At 34.2% G+C, this 22,172-nt stretch overlaps 1 protein-coding gene and 1 long non-coding RNA gene across 2 annotated transcripts; both read right to left on the bottom strand.

The window, feature by feature from the left end:
• Positions 1–291: 291 nt before the first annotated feature.
• On the bottom strand, positions 292–10,939 carry LOC105794341 (uncharacterized). The gene is made up of 3 exons (XM_052628901.1): positions 10,848–10,939; positions 3,218–3,299; positions 292–994 (listed from the first exon to the last, which is right to left on the bottom strand). Exons 1-3 carry the CDS (start codon positions 10,937–10,939, stop codon positions 386–388), a joined length of 783 nt encoding a protein of 260 aa, XP_052484861.1. The 3' UTR covers positions 292–385.
• Positions 10,940–11,213: 274 nt separating this feature from the next.
• On the bottom strand, positions 11,214–12,630 carry LOC105794340 (uncharacterized). The gene is made up of 2 exons (XR_001133881.2): positions 12,069–12,630; positions 11,214–11,965 (listed from the first exon to the last, which is right to left on the bottom strand). It is a non-coding gene; the product is annotated as an uncharacterized LOC105794340 (long non-coding RNA).
• Between the last annotated feature and the right edge of the window lie 9,542 nt (positions 12,631–22,172).

The raw sequence follows: 22,172 nt of genomic DNA, 5'->3' as shown, positions 1-22,172 counted from the left end.
ATTATTATTATCAATAATAAATAATTTAATCATATTTAAACATATTTTTATTAAATATATTTTAATTAAAATATATAATTTAATAAAATTCTTAATAATTAATATTCTTATATTAAATTACTCAAATCATAATATATGATACTATAATTAATATTAATATATTTTAATTAAAATATATGATTAAATACAATTTAAAATAATTATTATTAAATATAATTTCATAAAATGTTCTTATGAATTTACTAAAATCAATATAATTTGAGAATTATATTCTGCATAAACATAATTAACTTATACTAAGAAAAAGTTAGATGAAAATGAAATTGTACATCATAATCCATATGTTATATAGTTTTACAACATCAAAAAGTTTGAACATTGATATTTAATGGTGAGAAAGAAATCTTCTGACCCATTCCAATCGGGCAACAAAAGGTAAACTGAAGAAAACGATCATTTGAGCTGGATGATCGGGAATTTTACTCAAAGCATCATACCGCTGATCGTCGGTTAAACCTTCAATTGACCATAAGGCTGAATATAAATTTGAAGCATTCTCTTCCATCTTTTCTTCTGACTTCTGCTGAACTACCACCTCGGAGGCAATACTCATACTGATTTTATCACCAACGGCCTCGATTTTTTCCCCCAACAAGGTGGCAGCCTCCTCAAATGAAGAATACACATTATCACGAGCATCAGATTTCTTCTTTCTCTTGTTTGAAGATGAGGAACCCCCTTTGTCTCTATATCCTCGCGGATCTGTACCAGAAACATCCATGTCGTCTAAAGAGACGTCAGCTTCGCAGTCATAGAATGTGTTTCTCTCTTCATTCATATTTGTAGTACGTTCATCCTCAGCATGTATTTCTTCAAGAACATTAGCAGCTGTTTGAGCGTCTTTCCCAGTCGCCCGATCTCTTGCGTATATCGCAGTAAGCTGGTTGTAGTAAGGGAAAGAACGATGTCTGAACTGAGAGGCTTCTTTGTGACTCTAAAAAAAATGATGAAATCATTTAAGTTATAAGTTTTGTAAAAAACAAATAAATACTTGATTCACAACTTACCTTTACATATGATTCCCAAACTGCATCTTCAGCAACAACGAGCTGCCTATGCTCGTCCCAACCAAAACCACTATTGTTTTGGCCATTAAGCATGTCGTAGACGACTGACCATTCCCTTTTTAGGCACCTAATTCGAGATTCAATATTTGGTTTCGCCTTCAACATTGCTCTTGGTAAAGCCTTTTCTAGCATTTTCTCTAGCTCGTTCAAATAACCGGCTTTGAACCCGGTATCAGCATTAAATGTTCCTACATTGTGCAAATCCACCATGCAAGAAACCAAGGCTGCATCCTCCTCTAGAACCCATTTTCTTTTGCTTCCTCGAGAAGCTTGAGAAGAAGCACCCGTTGGTGGAACACCTGACATATTATTCTTAAGAAAAAAAATAAAGTAACATTATTTACTATTTTGAATATCATTTAATTGTTGGGTGAACAGTTTATAATATTATATCGGTAGTTCAATACTAAATTTAAATTTATAACACATGCTGAATGAAAAGATAATTAAATTATAATTCAACAAAGTTTAGTACAATACAGAATTTTAATCAAAGACCACCAAAGTTTCATAAACTAGTTACATAAAATAACATCAACAAATTAATTCAAACTGAATTTGTCCCTAAACCTAACTAATTTCTAGATGCTTGCCATTCATCGAACATTTGGTTGGCTAGTTCCATCCTCCAAGTTGCTGAAGCATCCGATGGATGAATATTTGTGATATTCGGTTCATCGTCATCCACCACATTAGTAGGTAATCCTTCTCCCACCTCCGCTTCAATGGGATCAATACTCATATGGGTTCGAATAAAATTATGGAGCAAACAACATGCAATAATAATTCTATTGTGCACCCGTACAGGATAAAACGATGGACTCCTAAGTATTCCCCATCTAAGTTTTAATAAGCCAAAGCATTTTTCAATGACATTACGTGCTGAGGCATGTTTCATATTAAAAAACTCTTGCGGAGAACTTGGCTGATAACCCTGATGCCACTCGTTCAGATGATATCGCTGTCCTCTAAATGGTGCAAGAAATCCCTCACAATTTGTGTATCCAGCATCAACTAGATAATAACAACCTATAATATAAATTGGCTAAAAAATGATTAATTCAGCAAAAAAAGTTTGATCTTAATGAATAATTCAAATTCCTCTAAGTATACACTGTACCATGAGGAACTTTTAGTCCATGTCTTCTACTAATGGCATCTCGGAGCACCCGTCCATCTAAGAATCGAACCTTCCCAACCGGAAGAACATAAACAAATTGCATCTCAAGTGTACAAACACCTAGCATATTTGTTGCTATGTCACCTTTTCGGGTTCGATATCTAGGTTTATCAACTGTTGGCACCCTAATCTTTATGTGGGTTCCATCAAGAGCACCTAAGCAATTCTATATCACATGATATAAAACCTTCTGTTAGAATACTAATTTAAATCTAAGTCAACTAAATGTTGTACAAGCTATATATAAAACTCAGTCTACTACCTTAAACCATTTCCACCTTGTGTTAGAAGAATCGGCTGTAATTGGCTCCGGCTTTTCAAATAAGACATCTTCTAAGCGTATGACAGCATTTAAAACACTATGAAATGCTTTGCTAACAGTTTCCCCGGACCTTCTAAAGTGATGCTTGATAACTCGATTTTTAAGGTGATGGGAGATGATATGTAAAAACATTGCCACTTGCTCATCAACAAGCATGTTTCTTGACGACTTCAATCCCCCTAACGATTCTAACATCTCACATAGTTTAAAAAAGGCAGTTCTATTCATCCTAGTTTGTTCAATACAGGTCTCGTCACTAGCATGTACAAGTCTTTTCACATAATCCCGTTTTGCATAAAAATCTAAGGTATAGGACCTAATCATTGGTCTATAAGTATGTAGGCTAAGGCTGTCACCCATTCTAAATAAGAACCAAATCGCAATTCTACAGATTTCCAACCATATTGTCACTGCAATACCAATTCTTTTACGCCTCACACTTTGTGCAATTAAAGGCAGACGGGCCATTACTGCAATATATTAATGTGTTCCATATTGTCAAATCGCAGTAAAAGGGTCACATTTCTCCAATCATAATTTCAATAACAGTAAAATACAATTAAATAATTTAATTGTCAAAGAACTTACAGTGATTGTGTGAAAAGAAGACGGTACACTGTGGGTGGAAGAAGCAATCAAACAAGCCGCTTCAGTAGGAAGCAATATCACACTATCAAAGAAAAATGAACAATACAAATTTAGAATCTTAACGAGTACATTGCAACAAAGCGTAACTTCAACAACACAGATGTGTATAAAAACAAGGCTATTCAATAGAATAGGATACCATAAAAGAGACTAACAGGCAATGATTAAATAGAAAAATAAATATAGTTAAATAGACTAAGTTAGAAACAAAGCAGTATTCCAACATTATTTATAATCTATTTAAATAAATATATTTAATAAATGATATAATTATATAATTATATACCATAAAAGAGACTAAGCAGGCAATGTACCGTGGATGAACTTATGACTTGTAAGAAACAAAAAGGCAGAAAATAGAAGAGGCATTATGGTCAAGTTGAATAATGTTGGAATACTGCTTTGTGACAAAGGTGACAAATAGGTAACTGTGGTTTTCAAGTATAATTATATAATTATAGGTAACTGTGCTTATAATTGTTTCAAGTATAATTATATAACTAGTATATATTTCAATTATTTCTTTTGTTAAAAAAGGGGAATTGGTTGTTTTCAAGTATAAAAATATGTATAGAAATATATTTGACTTTTGATTTAAATTTATATGTATTATATATTTATTATATTATAAATATATTTTAAAAATTACAAATAATATATATTAAAAGTCATTTAAGTTCATCAATTTGGTTATGAAAATTTATATTTTGATAACTGACCAACTTAACTTTTTTAATACAATACTGCAATATATTAAAACCTTTCCGACTTTTAAATTAGAGAAAAAGAATTTAATTAAACATGTTCAAATTAACTACCTATAAAAGAGACTAACAGGCAATGACTAAATCAAAAACTTACACATACTTGAACAACTAATGATGTAGTTTAACCAAAATAAATTGCTATAATAAAAGTACATGGATACAGCCATGGGTAATGTCTAAACTCAAAACAGCACACCATATTCCTTTCTTTCCCTTCTTCCTTAACTAGCTGCCCTTATCATCACTTTTCGTGTCCAGTTATTTGCTTGCTTAAGACTAAATAAGGTTGATTCAGCTGGATAATAGATAGCTAATAACTAAATATGTAAAACAAAATTACATCTCCTCAAATCATTCCAATTAATAAACAACAATACAATTTCAAGCATTGAATGAGGAACAAAATGATCACATAGTTTAAGCAACAAAATCCAGAAGGTAAACAAAATGATGAGCAAAATGAGCACCATCATTTGCAGCCTACGGAACAAAATGAGGAGCAACAAAACAGAGAAACATTGGATTCCAAATATGCAAATCCAGAAGGTAATTAAAGAGCATCATCATTTAAGGATGTATAATAGAAGTAAGAAATTTCAAGCATATACCATCTATATCATATGATAAGTCCACACAGTAAGTGGATGCATAGCCAAAGAACCATAAAATATCAAGACTCTTGTCTCTCATCTGGAACTATACTACCCATCAAGGGGACACTCACACATCCCCACACCCATTTTCAATTACTACACAACAAAGCTGTTGTTTTCATTACTCTTTTTACTAAAAAAAACACTTTTTCCCTTATGCTGTAAAAATCTGTTGAATGATTGAACCAACCCGGATGAGCTACATATTCCAAGTTCCAGACTCCACCCTGCACCATTTTTCTACCCACGTTGGCCCAACAAAATTTATATATAACTCAACAATACAATAGAATATCACATGGTTTTCTTGACCAAGAAAATCTGGGCCATGCTTCCTTTTTTAATTAAATATTAACATATGTTCCTCCACAACACTCTTCCCCTAACCAAACAATGCATTGTTGGGAGGGGCTTTTGGAGCCCACTGTACATCGCTTTCTATCTCCACTGTCGGCAATCAATTGTATAATATGGTTTAGCCCAGACTTTGAGGACATTTTCTTGTATGTTGTGGAGTTTAAGTGTTGAAGTCTGATTGGAGAGCAACATTATTTTTGGGTATCAAAAGTTATGATCCTGATTCAAGCACGGATAGCGGTGAGTAGTTTATATACATGTAGAAAGGGAAAATGAAAAGGGAATATTTTCTTTGTCCAATCGTTGGGTGAGTCCGTGAATAGAGAAAAGTTAAGTTGAATGTTGGAGGTGGTCTGCTCCAGCAATTTTAGGAATCTTCCCTACCAGAGGCAGAGAATACCCAAATTTATGGTGAAAAGAGAAACCATGATAAGTTTAGGTATGCAATTAGTTTAACAGAAAAGTTAGAAAAATATGTTACTGGGAAATTGGGCAGAACAACATAGATGCCAGATTTTGGCCTTATTCGACGGGCAGAATCTGTAAACAAATTAACATTATTCTCACATAAATATTGAACTGCACGTGGAACGTGCATCAGGGAGCAAAAAAATTTAAGAACAACGAAGCAGTGCAGTGCATCAGAAGAAAAGCCTAAACTGGGTCTAAACTTTGAGTACGAAATTCGACACCAGCAGAGTTACATGATTAAACTTTCTAAAACCTCATGTTAAAGGTAAATGCATGATTCAATTTCTAGAAATGTTGAATCTTTCGTCATAAAAAAACATAAAAGGGAAAACATGTTGAAAGAATGTTAGGGCAGACAATTTTTACCTTGATTGAATTGGAAAGCTTTTCTTGAGGGTTTATTTGGAGATACTTGGGATTGATCTCTACTCACTGCATTTGAAGAACACAAGTCTGTTTTGATGGCCAAAACAGTGCTCTGAAAAGGTGCAAGAAATCGGGAGAGAAATCGGGAAGAGAAACAGTGCTCTGAAAGTGAAACAGGAAGAGGCCGATGGATGAAACAGGAAGAGAAATCGGGAGCTTCTTGATCTTGGGAGGGAGAGGCTGGAGATGGCTCTTGTATTGGAAGGGTAAAACAGGCCAAATCACAATCGGGAGAGTTAAGCGGAGCTAATCTGAACTTTTTGAAGGGAATAGAAATGGGTCTTTCATCAGTAATACACCCGGAATGTATTAGACCCGTAATAGGGCAATACATTCAACCAAACATATGCATAGGTGGGGCACTGATTATGGGTGTATTGGCTATGCCAATACACCCAACCAAACATGTTCTTAGTTTTAAAATTAGATTGTATTACTCTCTCCGCTGAATTAGTAGCCTAAATTATTTATTTTGATGTTTTATATATTTTTTATTATTTTTATTCAATTGTACCCATACTTTTGTTTGGAGTAATTTCGTTTTAATTAAAATATTAATTTTTTCAAATTTCAATAAAGAATTATAATTTTTTTAAATTAGAAATGCAAAAGAATACTTCAAAGGTAAAAATAAATGAATGAAAAGGGCTAGAAGCTACATGAATGAAATTGTTGTTTTTAGGGTACTTAATGAACTTATTAGAAGATTATGCCTCAAGTCTTTTCGGTTCGATTTTAGTTTCACTTTAGTTTTTTTAATAATTAAACTAAATCCATTAACTAATTTCTAATGATTTATATTTCGCAAGTTATTCATTTTTTTCGAAAGTGTTTGATATTTTAAATTTTTTTAATAATGTTTTAATCTTATTTTTCATCTCTTTAACATAATTTCTAATAGAATAAAGAAAGTCATTAGTACCTACAATTAGGTTTTCTCTGTTTCTTCGTCTGTCGACTTGCAGGTTTGGCATTTGCCCAATTTGTACCTAGTTTTTAGGGTTTAAGTTTGAATTAAAAATCGTAAGAGAGGGTTGTTCATTACAGACATGGAATTAGATCTCGCAAATCTAAATTTAGACGATTTGGAAGACGACCCTGTTGTAGGACAATAGGAGATTGACGAAAAAGACGAGGACTTTAGCCTATGCCTAGTAGGCAAGGTGCTAACAGATAGTTCAATCCACTTCCCCTCCTTAAGGAATGTTCTATCTGAATTATGGCACCCTATTGAAGGGGTTACTATAACAGAGATGAGGAAAAATATATTCTATTTCGATTCTACAATGAAGTTGATTTAAAAAGGTTGATCGATGGTATTCACTGGTTTTTTAATTGGCACCTAATAATATTTCATAAATTAATGAAAGGGGAGGATCCATTACTTGTTCCCCTTCATTACACAAACTTTTGGGTGCAAGTACATGATCTACCATTGGGTTCAATGTCGAAAGGCATGGCAAGACAATTGGGAAACTTTATTGAAGAATTTTTGGATTATAATACAAAGATTTTAACAAAGTGTTTACGTGAGATCATGCGCATCAGAGTATGTTTGGATGTCCAAATCCCCTTAAAAAGAAAGAAACCAATAGTGTATGGCAAAGATAAGTCAACTTACGTTATTTTTTCAATATGGAAGACTCTATTTATTTGTTTCTTGTGTGGGCGTTTAGGGCATGGTGAAAGTTTCTGCCATCTTCGTATTTTGTTAAGATCTCAAGAAGTTGAATTTGATTGGGATATTTATTTGAGAGTGGCACCAAGGAGGGAATCAATAACTATAAGTAAATGGCATCGGAAGGAACCAAAAGAGGTGATCAAAAATGACATGGACTAGGAAGAAATTCGTAGAAGGAATCAAATGAGATCTCAAGGAGAGGAGGAATTTAATAATGTGAGAGGAAAAGGCGTAGAAAAAGAATTAAGTAGAAGATGTTATAGGATTAATAAGGTTAATGAACTTGCAAATCGAAGATGTGAAAACGAGGCAACGCATAATATGATAATAAAAGCTAATGAGGTACTCAAAGAAACACCAACCAGACCTGTTGATGGAAAGAAAAGACATAGGATTCAACAAATAGAAGGGGCTCATCAAAACGTCCGCTCAAGTTCATCAATCAAAAATGAGATATCAGCGACTGCTAATAAGCAGGTTGACCGGTCGCAATGAAAATATTAAGTTGGAATGTTCGTGGCCTGGGGCAGTCGAGAATAATAAAACGTCTTAAAAATAGCTTGAGACAACTTCAGCCTTAAATGTTGTTTCTAATTGAGACCAAAGTCAATTCAAGAAGAATGGAAGCAATAAGGAAAATGTGTGGCTATGCAAACAGGATTGATGTTGGTGCGGATGGATCGAAAGGGGGACTTTCTCTTGGCTGGAAGGAAGGAGTAATTGTAAATTGAGAAGATATTCTAAATCTCATATTGACATTGAAGTTATGGAAAATAGTGGAGAAGAGTATTGGTGCTTTACAGGTTTTTATGGTTCACCAATTGAGCATAAAAGGAAGGATTCATGGAGCCTTCTTTGACAGTTAAAAGGAAACAACCAGTTACCATGGCTTGTTATGGGCGATTTTAATGAAATACTTTTCTCGTTTGAAAAAAGAGGGGGTAGGTTAAGGGAAGAAAGACAAATGTTGGCATTTAGGGAGGCTTTACAAGATTGCGAGTTGAATGATTTAGGCTTTTTAGGTCAATGGTTTACGTGGGAATGAGGTAAACTTCCAAGCAATAACATTCGTGAGAGACTTGACAGAGGGGTGGCAAATCCATTATGGTGGGAAAGGTTTTCGAATTTTTCAGTTCAATATAAGTGTCATAGTATTTCCGATCATTGTGCTATAATTCTTAATATAATAACGCATGGAAGGGGAAGATTTGAGAACAGTAAAAGCCCATTGAGATTCAATGCTAACTGGGTGCTGGAAAATGATTTTGAAGAGTTAATCAGTCAAGAGTGGGATTTGGGAGAAAAGGATCTGCCAGAGAAATTAAAAGATCTGAAATTGAAATTGAAATCTTCAGATAAATCTAGTAGCAGATCCAAATAGAAGACCAGAGAGGAAATAAAATTGCGACTTAATAATTTAAATAAGAAAGATCCAGATGAAGACATCTTCGCTGAATTGATAGAAGTTAAACTAGAGCTTAACATGAAAGCCAACAAGGAAGAATTGTTTTGGGAACAACGGGCAAGAGCTAATTGGTTACGTATAGGGGATCGAAACACTGCTTTCTTCCATAATTTTGCATCCCAGGGCAAAAAGAGAAATACAATAAAGATTTTGGAGGATGGAAAGGGTGGATGGGTAGAGGGTGACAACGACATTATTGAACTTGCAACCAACTTCTTTCAAAAGCTATTCTCTACCAATCCGCTACAAAAGAGTGAAAGGCTTAGAAGCGAAATCCAACTGTGCATTACAGAATCTTTAAATGAGAAACTCATTAGAGAATTTAAAGAAGTAGAGGTGGTGGAATCTTTAAAAAGTATGGCACCTCTCAAAGCATCAAGAAAATATGGATACCCAATGTTTTTCTATAAAAAATTCTGGCATATTATAGGAAAGGACGTTGTTAAATATTGCCTCCAAGTGCTGAATAATGGGAAGAATTTTGAGGAAATTAACAAAATCAATATTGTACTTATCCCTAAGGTACAATCCCCTACGAATTTAGGACAGTTCAGAACCATAAGTCTTTGTAATGTCATCTACAAATTGATCTCAAAAGTGGTGGTTAATAGATTTCAAAGGGTGCTAAATTTATGTATTGAAGAAACACAAGGTGCATATGTCCTAAGAAGACAAATAATTGATAACATATTGATAGCTTATGAAATTTTACATTCTTTCGAAAAAATAAAAAAGGAGGCACAGGATATTTTGCCTTAAAATTGGAAACGAGCAAAGCCTATGACAGAGTGGAATAGAATTATCTTGAAAACATGATGAAAATGCTAGGCTTTTGCAACAGCTGGATAGATCTTATAATGCGATGCGTAAGAATAGTGTCATAATCGGTAGTAATTAATGGGATTCAAGGAACAGAATTCAAGCCAACAAGAGGAATCAGACAAGGAGATCCATTGAGCCCACACTTATTTATCATATGTGCAGAAGACTTCTCTAAACTACTAAATAAAGCTAAAAGGGAAAGACAAATTGAAGGGGTTAGAGTAGGCAGAGGTGAGCTAGCTATCACCCATATTTTCCTTGCTGATGATAGCACATTATTTTGGAAAGCAACAACGGAAAGCGTAGCTTCGATGAAGTTAGTAGTTAATAAATATGAAAGTATTTCTGGACAACTTGTGAATTTTGAGAAACCATTGATTTACTTCAGTAAAAATGTACAAGACGACCGTAAAGAGCAAATAGAGGGAGTTTTGGGGGTTTGAATTTCAAATAATTTGGAAAAATATCTGGGCTTACCAACAATGGTAGGGAGGAGAAAGAAGGGTGCATTCCTAGAACTAAAAGAAAGAATTATTCAAAAATTGAAGAATTGGAGTATCCATAATTTTTCCTTTGGTGGTAAAGAAGTTTTTATTAAATCAATTTTACAAGCACTTCTGATATACGCCATGCAATGTTTTAAATTACCAATATTTCTTTGTAAAGAATTACAAAATCTGATGAGTAAATTTTGGTGAAGAAATTTAAAAAACTAATAAAGGCATTCACTGGTGTAGTTGGTTCGCGATGTGTAGTCCAAAAGCATTTGGCGGTATGGGGTTTAGGGATTTAACAATGTTTAATACAGCCCTGTTGGCTAAACAGGGATGGAGACTAATCACCTCAACCTGTCTGTTTGTCTGCGCGCGTTATGAAGTTAAAATATTATCCATATGGTAAGTTTTTAAATGCAAGGTTAGGAGCTTACCCTTCTTTTACCTGGCGCAACATTTGGAACGCACGAAGCTTATTAGAAGAAGGAACAGGCTGGAGGATAGGGAACGACGAATCAACAAACATCTGGAATGATTCTTGGCTACCCACACTGATGATGGAAGAGTAAAGAATCAACAAATAAATATCAACTATTCCAACGTAGAAGATCTAATTAATAAAGACTCATTTTCATAAAACTACGAGGCAATCTAGAATTTACTGGATAGGGATCAAGCTGAGGCAGTCCTGTATATCCCGTTAGTAAGCAAGACTCAATAGGATGTTATAATATGGCGAGGGGACAAATTAGGCGAGTAAACAGTTCAGAGTGGCTTTAAATGGCTAATGACTAAGACCCTACAACTACAGGATTATGTTACATACCAAATCATCAAAAAAGTTTATTTTACAAAGATTTGGAATCTCCTGATCCCAAGTAAAATAAAAATACATCTGTGGAGAGTTGCTAACAATTTTCTTCCGACGCTCAGTATCCTTATACTTCGAAGACTCAGGAACGATGTTGCATGTCTAGTCTGCTTAGTTGGAGAAGAAACTATGGAACATCTTTTTCGAGATTGCGAATTCATAAAACAGATCCTGCAGGAAGTTGGGTTGGACATCTCGCACATAAACGCAAACCACACATGGAAACAATGGTTAGCCTCTTTCTTCTACATGTAAAATATTAAAGTATGTGCAACCATGGTAATTTCTATTTGGGCAGTTTGGTATAACAGAAATAGACTTTACCACGAAGGAAAAAAGGGAAGGGTACAAAAGGTTGTGGATTTTATTAGAGCTTATTTACGCGAATTAGAACAAGTTAACTCTTTAACAGAAACCAGAATTAATCCAAGAGAGGAATTTTGGAGACCCTCTAAGGCAGAACAAGTTAAAGCCAATTTTGATGCAGCTTTTCCACAACAAGTCATGACAGCAACAACGAGAATCATTATAAGAAATCATGAAGGTTTTACAATGGGAGCATGTACTTACCCTCTAGGAAGAACAGGGAATCCGACCACTGCAGAAGCGAAGGCGTGTCTTCAAGCCATCATATTTGGGGAAAAAATGGGTTTTCGAGATTTGGTTGTAGAAGGTGATGCTCTTACAGTCATTAAAAAGCTTAAATCAGATTCAGTGGATAGATCGGTGATTTGCAACATCATTAATTAAATCCAAAGAAAACGATTCAGTTTAGTTAACCTACCTTTTGAGTATACTTCTCGAAAGACAAATGAAGTGGCACACGCCCTTGCAACTCGAGGGTAAAATTTGACTAGCCCGTCCTATTGGATCGAAGAAGTACCGACGGAGGTTGAACCCACCATCGTCAATGACCAAAAAAGACTTTTGAATCGGTAGAAAAAGGGTCATTTCTGTCTGAGTCCGAGAATGCACTGCAAAAGAGAAATGTCCTTACTACTCTCTGATGAACTCAGATTTAGGAGAAATCTGGTATAGCGCTTCAATGGGTTTATTTACAGTGATGGAAAGACACAACCAGTATACTCCATTAAAACGACTATAGATGCAAAGAGGAGGAAATGTGTTTTTTGGAAGATAATAGGTTTTAGGTTTCTTCAGTTTTTTCTTTTAGGTTTTGCTTGCTTAAGACTTTATCAGAGGCCTTTCAATTTCCTTTTTTCTTTTATTTTTTTGGGAAAACCCGAGGCACCACCTCGGTTATCAATGCTTTCATGACAACTATTAGGATAGTTGTTGAGTTTAGACTTTTGATAAGTGTACCACATCTCATCTCTTAATGCATTCCGATTTTATATTTATTTTAATAAATAAAAAATAATTTCTAATATATTTATTTTAATAAAAATAATAATTGAACTGTTTATATAATTTTAAGTTTTTATCACATAATTATAACTGGGTGTCAAACTAATCATAAATTGTTTTGGTCAAATTTTATGATGAGAAGATACCAATTCTAAAATTTGAACAATAATAATTTTGATCTTCAATTTTTATGTATTGTATCAATTGACCGCATAAATTTCTTCTTCTTCTTTTACTTAAAAATTTCTTTAAAAATTTTTTTAATTTATAAAATTGATCAACTTGACCCCACAAAATATTTTTAAAACTTTACTTTATAAAAATAAATTAACTTTTTACTCACTAAAATCCAAAAATTCCTAATATTTTTCTTTCGACATTTATCACTTTTCTCTCAAATTTCTTTTATTTTCCTCGTACACTCTCCAAAATTTTTACAAGATACGTAATTTACATTTCAACACTTTTAAGTGGGTCTCCTAATTTTGATAACAAATCTTCTTTTCTTTACAAGATTTATTGATAATTTCTAAAAATTAACATTGTGGCTTTACTTGTGAAGGATTAGGATTTTTATGCAATATTTAGTTTTTATAATTAAACGACTTTGAAATATTGATTTTGTATGAGATTCCTAACTTCCGATTTGATAATAACTTTTGGATTTGTATACAAATCCTTGAAGAAATTAGGAATGATCGTATCTATATTCTTAAATTTCATGAATATTGATTAGAAATTTAACATTTTTGTTTAGAAATTGTTGTTGCTAGTAGGGGTGAGCGTTCGATCGAATCGAATAAAAAAATTCAAGTTAATCGAGTTGACGAATCATATTTTATCATCCTAGCTCAATTTATATTTTTCTTGAATCGAGTTGAGTGAGATGGAATTCGAATCGAATATATTTGTTCGAGTTAAAGTAAAAAAAAGACTTTGGGTCCTTGTAGCCACTACCACCCACCGTAATCAACTTTGTTATTAACTTTCATCCCCTCGTAATTTATTTATTAATCTTTTATATATGAGTTAGTTTTTTGCTTGCTTAGTTGCTTCAATTATCTTTTGATTCTTGTCACCGTGTATTTTCAAAATTAAAATATATATTAAATTTAAAAATGTAATTTTAAAATTTTAACACAAATATTTTATGGCATCATCAATAATTCAATTTTAATGAAATTGATAAAGATTCAAAGATGATTAAAGAATTTAATAATATAAATAATACTATCAAAACCTCTCTCTTTTTTTAGATCAACTTTTCATTTAAAAAAACAAAAATGGAGTCGTCACCAATCCTTTTTATTTAGGTGTGATTGGATCACCTCAAAACTTGGTCATTTTAATAAAATGTTAGATTCATTAAAACAATACTTTTCGGTCTACAAAATTCATGAAATGGGTTAGAGAGTCGGCCATGTATGAGGAAGGGTTAGCACCATCATAATGCCCAAAATATATATATACCTAGTTAATTACTTAATGTCTTGATGTTGAAAATTAAAAATTCGAAGAGAATTCAAAATACGATCCCTCCTTGCATGGTGTTATTTAATGGTATTAAAAAAATCCGATCTAAATTGAATTTCTAATGGGGAGGCGTTCTCATTTTCGGTTGATCAAGACAAAAAATCATTTCCCGTAAGTTGGGGCTCAAAATCTCAAATTCTCGAAAATAAGAACGCTCACCGCTTAATTATTGCCCAAATCTTATATTTTTAATTATTATTATTTATTTTATTTATTTTTCAAAATAATAATAATAAAGTACATTCGATTATTTTTGTTTAAGGAGAAAATCGTACTCCGTAAGTTAGGGCACAATTTCTCAAATCCTTGAAATAAAGAATATCACCTTGGTTCAAATTGCTAAATATACAATGTGTGAAAAGGAAACTTCTAATATGACATGCTATGGACTTATTCGAGCATAAGACATTACATAAGATACACGAACATGTTTAAATGTTTTATATGATGTCATAAGGACATAAATAATGAAATATATCATGACTAATAATAATGTTAAAATGTTAATTGGCACTAATAATAATTAATGATAATAATTAAGGACTAAATAATAAATTATACAATTTAAAGGGCGTAAATATAAATAACAAAGATTAAAAGTGCAAGGAATTAAAAGAAATAAACATGCTGAATGAAATAAATAGAGGACTAAAATGAAATTTAAACAAAATTTAAAGGAAAATTAAAAACAAAGAAGTAAATAAAAGACTAAAAGAAAATAATTGGGAAATTTGAGGGTAAAATTATAAAATCCGTAATTTAAAAGGAAAAATAAATAAATAAAATTTAAGCATGCTGGAATTTAGATAACATAAAATAAAGGGACCGAATCTAAAAATAAAGACTAAATTGAAACCCCCAAAAAAATTTCAAGTTCGAATTACAGGAAAACAAAAAAATGAATAAAGTATTAAATTAAAACAAAATGAAAATGTTCAGGGACCCAGGATGTTATTTTCCCCCAACGCAGCACACGTGTCATTCCCAAAAGGGGTCAACAGTTGGAGGACTAAAGTGGAAACAAATTGAAATTAAATGGCGTAATTAAAAAAAGGAGAAAATCAAAATTAGGACCATACTAAATAGTGCCTAAAAGCGGAGGGACTTGGCAACAATTAGACCCCTTCTACGAAAACACGCGGATCCCAAGAGATCCGAATCGGGCCATTGTGTCCAGCTTCAAGACCATGTCGTTTTGGGTGTTTTAAGCCAATACCAAAACGACGTCGTTTTGAAGAGCTTATTCAGGATAAAAATTTTAACAAATTTTCTTTTTTTTCTCTCAAAAGGCCTTCCCCTCCGATCACAAGGGCCGCCGTAACCACCAGTCATCAGTGACGGTGATGGTGACCGCCACCTCCACTGGCCAAAAAATACCCAAAACGCCCCCTTTTGATCATTTCGACTTCCTTTACCCAAATCCAAGACTAAATACCCCTAAAACTTTATCAAAATTCCTAAAAAAACCAAGGAACCCTTCGGTTTCTTTTCTCCGATAAAGCCATCGATCAACACCAATGGGTTCGAAGACCCCTCGAATTAGCAGAAAGCCACCGCCGACGAAGATGGGAGTAGAAACGACGTAGTAAGTTTTCTTTTTTTTTTTAAATCTTGTTTTTATTTTTTATATTTATTTATAAAAATAAAATAACATAGAAAAAAAAGAATAGCAGATTGAAAATAAAAAAACACCTTTTTTATTTTTTGATTCTCTGTTGAATTTCTTCGTGTGTAAAAAACATATGGTGGTTGCAGCTTTATAGTCGCATTGAATATACAATATATTATTTTTAATTTTTCTTTCTCTACTTCTGTTGTTCTGCTTCTGCTTCTGCTTCTTCTTTTTTTTCTTTTTTGCAGGTTTCTGTGGCAAGGTTAACGGCGATGGAAACCATGCCTTGCATTTCAGTGAAAGGAGGATAGACCTCAGGCGATGCGCCTGCAGAAGTGGTAAAGGCAGAGGAGCGGCAGCAACTGGAGGCTTAGGGGAATTAGGGTTTTATGTTTTAGGTTTTTGCAGTGGGCTTTGAGCTTTTAAGGTTTTTTGTATTTGGGCTTGTGTAAATGGACTTTATTATTATTTTTGTTTTGTTGTTTTGTTTAGTTGGTTTGGGTTTGGGTTGGATAAAATTGGCCTATTATAGCTGCCCCTCTTTGCTTATTGTCGTGTAACGAAAATGGAGCAAAGACTTTAAAAGAAGGTCAATTTTGTCCGGTCTCGCTGTATCTTAATTTCTCTAATGCTTCTCTTTTTCAAGTAACCAATATTTTCAATTCATTGGTTACTCTACTCCACTATATCTGCTTCGCTACAACTTTAGGAGGGCAGGATTTAGTGCCACAGCTTCATCTTTCTCCATTGCAACTTCAAGGAGACAAGATTTGTTGTTGTAGTTTCAATCTATTCCGCTGCAACTTCAGGGATATAGGAATTATAGCTTTAATTCGATACACTGCAACTTTAGAGATATAAGATTTGTAGCTTCATCTTGCTCTACTACAACTTCGGGGAGATAAGATTCGCTATGGTAGATTCAATCCGATCCACTGCAACTTCAAGGATATAGGATTTGTAACTTCATTTTGCTCCACTGCAACTTTAAGGAGATAAGATTCGCTATGGTAGATTCGACCTGACCCACTGCAACTTCAGGGGTATAGGATTTGTAGTTGCAGCTTCATTTCAACCCACTGCAACTTCAAGGGTATAGAATTTTAGCTTCAATCTGATCCACTGTAATTTCAGGGATATAGGATTTGTAATTTTATCTTGCTCCACTACAACTTCAGGAAGATAAGATTCACTATGATAACTTCAATCTGACCTACTACAACTTTAGGAGTATAGAATTTGTACTATTTCATTGGTTTGTTACACCGCTTTTCTAGGGAACAAGACCTGTAAAATCTATATGCTTATATTTTGCCAAGGAATTAGGATATTATGATTAGAATGAATAAAATGCTCCTAACTAGATGTATATGAATGATGAATGCGACATGTCATTTTTTAGAATGAATTTTGTCTTTTAATGTTTGGGATGTGGCTCGTGGTTCGTCCAGGTTTTAGCATGTCTTCTACTCGAGTTTGTTATCTTTGATAGTGAACCTAAAAAGATGATCACAATCTGAACTACTCATTCTAGGATCTTTCCAATTTTCAAATTTTGGTTACTTCCAAGTAATGGTTCTATTTCAAGTCCCTATACTATTTAGAAATTTTTCAGAGCGATATGCATAAATCCTTTTACTTGTATATTGTTAGTCCATTAATTGTTACTTCAATGAAAAAGTGCTTGAAAAAGATTGTAACAATGGATAAAACTGAAATTTATTACGAGCAAAGCTCTAAATGAAAAGATTAATCAAAATAGCAAACACTGCTAAAACACAAAGCGGGTAAAAAGGAGACTGGGAGCCCCAGATATCACAGCATAAGCTTCTCAGCGCAAACTTCTTAAAGACCATTTTGAGTCTGATATGTGTCTAGGAGGTTTAGAGTACTTCGTTAATGCTCCAAGATGCAAAGTTTCTCCTCCTTTTTACTTTTGAAGGGACAAGACTACCACATGCCCAATCTTCGATCAAAATTTGAGCCGCCCTTTTCTGGGTTTTCAACTCAAAACCCCTTTGGTCTCAATACACCCTTTACGAGTTTTCGCCTCGACCTCTCCGTCTTTTTCTTCTAAGTGAAGTATTTCTTGATTGAATTTGAATTCACAGGATTGGGCAAGTTTTTACCATCCATCTCGGTCAAAATCAGCGGTACTCCAGAAAAGACTTCATTTACCATACAAGGTCCTTCCCAATTTTGCATCTATTTTCCTCTAAAGTTCTTTCGTATAGGAAGAATCTTTTTCAATACCAAGTCCCCCTTATGGAATTTTCTAGGGTGAATATTTTTGTTATAAGCTCGTATCATTCGTTTTTGACGGATAGCTTTTAGCCTCTTCTTTTCGATCAAATTCAACTGATCATATCGAGATTGAATTCATTCCACTTCATCTAACTTTAACTCTGATAAAACTCAGAAAGAAGGAATCTTAACTTCAATAGGTAAAACCGTCTTCATTCCATAAACTAACGAGAAATGTGTTATCCAGTTGTGGTTTTGACAAACGTTCGATAAACATAAAGGGCAAATGGTAATTTCTCATGCCAAACTTTATAAGTCTCTGTCATTTTCCCTACGATATTCTTAATGTTCTTATTGGTTGCCTCAACTGCACCGTTCATTTTTGGGCTGATACAATGACGAGTTATGATGTTTGATCTTGAATTGGTTGCAAACCTCTGATATCCTGCTGTTGTTCAAATTCAATGCATTGTCAAATATTATCCTTTCTGGCATTCTATATCAACATATGATCTCTTTCCTCAAGAATTTGCTAACTACCGATTTCGTGACATTGGCATAAGAAACGACCTCTACCCATAAAGTGAAGTAATCGATGACCACAAAGATAAATTGATTCCATTGAAAGCTTTTGGCGAGATCGGCCCAATGACATCCATACCCCACATAGAGAAAGGCTATGGAGAAGTCATAATATGAAGAGGTGAGGAAGACACATGAATTTTATCTCTATAAATTTGGCATTTATGACACCTCTTAGCATAATTGATACAATACCCTTCCATGGAGGACCAATAATATCCAAATATCATTATTTGACTAGCCATTGTTAAACCATTAACATGTGTTCCGCAAACACCTTCATGGACTTCTTCCAGGATTTTCTTGGCCTCGACAGCATGTACACATCTTAGTAACACCTGATCCATTCTTCTTTTGTATAGGATCTTCCCATCTAAGATGTACTTATTGGCCAGTCTCCTTAGCATCATTTTATTATTCTCGGTTGCCTACTTAGGGTATTCACGGTTCTTTACATATTGTAGTATGTCGTGGTACCAAGGGTGATCATCCTTTTCTTCTTCCTCGATGTTGTTACAATGGGTCGGAGCCTCATAAATACTCATCTAGATAGGTTTTACGTTCTCTTGTTTGTTTATTTTAACCTTGGAAGCTAAGGTAGCCAAGGCGTCGGCCATCTGATTTTTATCTCGCGGGAGGTAGCAGAAGGTGATGTCATCAAACTCCTTAATTAACTCAAAGACCAGCCTTCCATAATTGATCAACTTGGGATCTCTCGTCTCCCATTCACCCTTGAGTTGATAAATCACTAGTGCAGAAACCCCATACACCTCCAGCATATTGATCTTACGTTCTATAGCTGCAAGAATACTTATGATGCATGCTTCGTATTCTGCCATGTTATTTGTGCAATCAAAGTCAAGTTTACTAGTGAAAGGATAGTGATCTCTGTCCCAATTCCGTTACCCATAGCGTTTGAGGCTTCGTCAAAATTTAGTTTCTAGGGGTATTCTCCTAGAGCACCTTTTTCAGTGGTTGCAACATACATTAGATCCTCGTTTGGAAAATTGAAATTTAAAGGCTCGTAATCCTCTAGAGCTCTACTAGCTAGGAAATTTGCTATTACACTCCCCTTTTTACCTTCTAATTTACATAAATTATATCAAACTCAGATAGCATAATTTTCCCCTGAGTCATTCTTCCATTCAATGCGATCGACTCCATCACTCTAGAGGGTCTATTTTCGAGGTGTGCCCAAGTCATATGCTACAACATGTATTGTCTCAGCCTCCGGGTTAAGGCACAACACAACTTCTCAATTGGCGAATATATTGTCTCACATTCAGTGAACTTCTTATTAAGGTAATATATCGCTCTTTCTTTCCTTCCTGACTCATCATATTGGCCAAGTACGCGTCCCATAAAATTTCCAAATACTGCCAAGTACAGCATCAGTGGCTTATCTGGGCTAGATGGTATCAGCACTCGGGCATTGGACAAGTAATGTTTAACCTTTTCAAATGTTTCTGGCATTCCTCATCTCATACACCTGGATTAATATTTCTAAGGAGATGAAATATGGTGTCACATTTATCGGTTAGTTGTGAAATGAATCGGTAAATGTAATTTAATCTCCTTAGGAAATCTTGAGCCTTTTTTTGGGTACGCGGCAAAGGTAACTCCTATATAGCGTTGACTTTATTTGGGTCAATCTCGATCCATTCCTTGCTAACTACAAATCCCAACAATTTACCCGACGTTGTCCCAAAAGTGCATTTTGCTAGATTCAGCTTTAGCTGGAATTTTTTCAACCTCAAAAATAGTTTTTTCAAGACTTTCACATGTTCTTTTTTTTGTTCGAGATTTTGTGATCATATCATCAACATAAACCTCAATTTGTGCATTATATTATGAAACAAAGTTACCATTGATCTTTGATATGTTGCTCCCATATTTTTCAGTCCAAATGACATCACTTTATAACAAAATATTCCCCACATTGTCATGAATGTGGTCTTTTCCATATCTTGAGGATGCATTTTTATCTGGTTGTATCTAGAGAAACCATCCATGGAGAAAAACAGTGAATGACCTACGATGTTTGTCCACTAAGGTATCGATGTGAGGCAACGGGAAATTGTCCTTCGGGCTGGCCTTGTTTAAATTCCTATAGTCTACACACATTCGTACTTTCTCATCTTTTTAAGGACGGGGACTATATTGGCTACCCACTCCAAATATTTGACCAATTGTAGGAAACCAGCGTCAAATTGTTTCTTGACCTTTTCTTTTATTTTCAACAATACATCTGGCCTCATCCTTCGAAGTTTCTACTGAACTGGCTTGCATTCTTCCTTTATGGGAAGCCAATGTACCACGATATCAGTACTTAAACCAGGCATGTCTTGATACGACCATTTGAAGACATCTTTGAATTCTTGGAGTAATTCAATGAGATCTTGCCTTATCTCTGCAATGATGCAAGTTCCGATTTTCACCTCTTTCTTTTCTTGTTCATCCCCTAAGCTCACAATTTCCACTGAACCTTTGTGAGGTAGGATTTTTTTTCTCATCTTATTTTACCATCTTTAACAAATCAAGATATAAGTTGTAGTTTCGATCATCTTCAAAGTCCTGAGGTTCCTCTAGACACATATCCTACTCAAAAGGAAACTTTGAGTCAGCAACAGCGTTGCTCGTATCATTGATATTCGGAGACTTGTTATAAGAATAAAATAAGATCCCAAGGACAAATAAATTTAAGAATAATATTCTGTGTGGTATGAGTATGAACGAAATGAGAAAATAGAAGAATATTTGTCAAATGGGACACAAAGATGCATCATTTTTATTTAAATAAAAATAGTAGACATGTGCCATTTTCACAAAAATGATTCCTATTGCTCTCAAGCTTAAAGCAACATGTGTGTTTTGAACGTTACTCTAAAATGGTCCTAAAAATTACAGGGATCTCTTCCGCAGTCATATTGTTCAGAACATTTTCGGGGATATCAAGAAAAAATTCTTATAGGTTTTCTTCCCCAGTTCCTTCTTCGGATATGGCATTGATGCTTAAGTTTCTTAACATTCTCCTCGCAGGTTTGACTAGCAGGCTCTATTTTTCTATCATTTCAGGATAAATTATTTCTCTTGACACGAATGTTTTAGATATATGAGAAAAGATCATCGGTTCCTATTTGATCTCTTCCCCACTTAGTCGTATTCTTCTTTTTTCTTACTTCTTTTTTAGTTCCTTCTTCTGTCTCGCATCCGGCTTGTACCCTAAGCCAAAATGGTCTTATTTATCCATCAGCATTGATGTATCAACCCTTCATTGGAGATATTTTTTGAGTCCTCTTCCAGGCAATGCTCCTTTCTCGACCATCAATTGCAGACTTATCCTCATGGTTTTGGATATTTTTGGCAAGGGATCTTGTTTCCTTCAACAATGAAAGTTGCATTAACAAATTCTAGTGATCGAAAGGAATATTTTATTGCCTTTTCGTCTGCTCCTATGTATGGCGCGTCACTAGTTACTGATGCAATGATGTCCTCTTCAACGTTTATCATTACAAGTTGACCCTCTATTAGCAACTTCAGTTTTTGCTG

Source organism: Gossypium raimondii, chromosome 3 (assembly GCF_025698545.1).
Source record: "Gossypium raimondii isolate GPD5lz chromosome 3, ASM2569854v1, whole genome shotgun sequence".
NCBI lineage: Eukaryota > Viridiplantae > Streptophyta > Magnoliopsida > Malvales > Malvaceae > Gossypium > Gossypium raimondii.
The sequence above is the reverse complement of the archived record's forward strand: the minus strand, read 5'-3'. Positions and strand labels throughout refer to the sequence as shown.

What these genes read in the sequence shown, in the direction of transcription:
- LOC105794341 (XM_052628901.1), bottom strand. Translation starts at nt 10,939, where the DNA reads ATGTTTGTTGATTCGTCGTTCCCTATCCTCCAGCCTGTTCCTTCTTCT. An exon ending in TTGCGCCAGGTAAAAGAAGG is followed by an intron (nt 3,300 to 10,847) that starts GTAAGCTCCTAA and finishes TTTCTTTGATAG; the next exon opens with TGTGATATTGCTTCCTACTG. An exon ending in CTTCTTTTCACACAATCACT is followed by an intron (nt 995 to 3,217) that starts GTAAGTTCTTTG and finishes CATTTTTTTTAG; the next exon opens with AGTCACAAAGAAGCCTCTCA.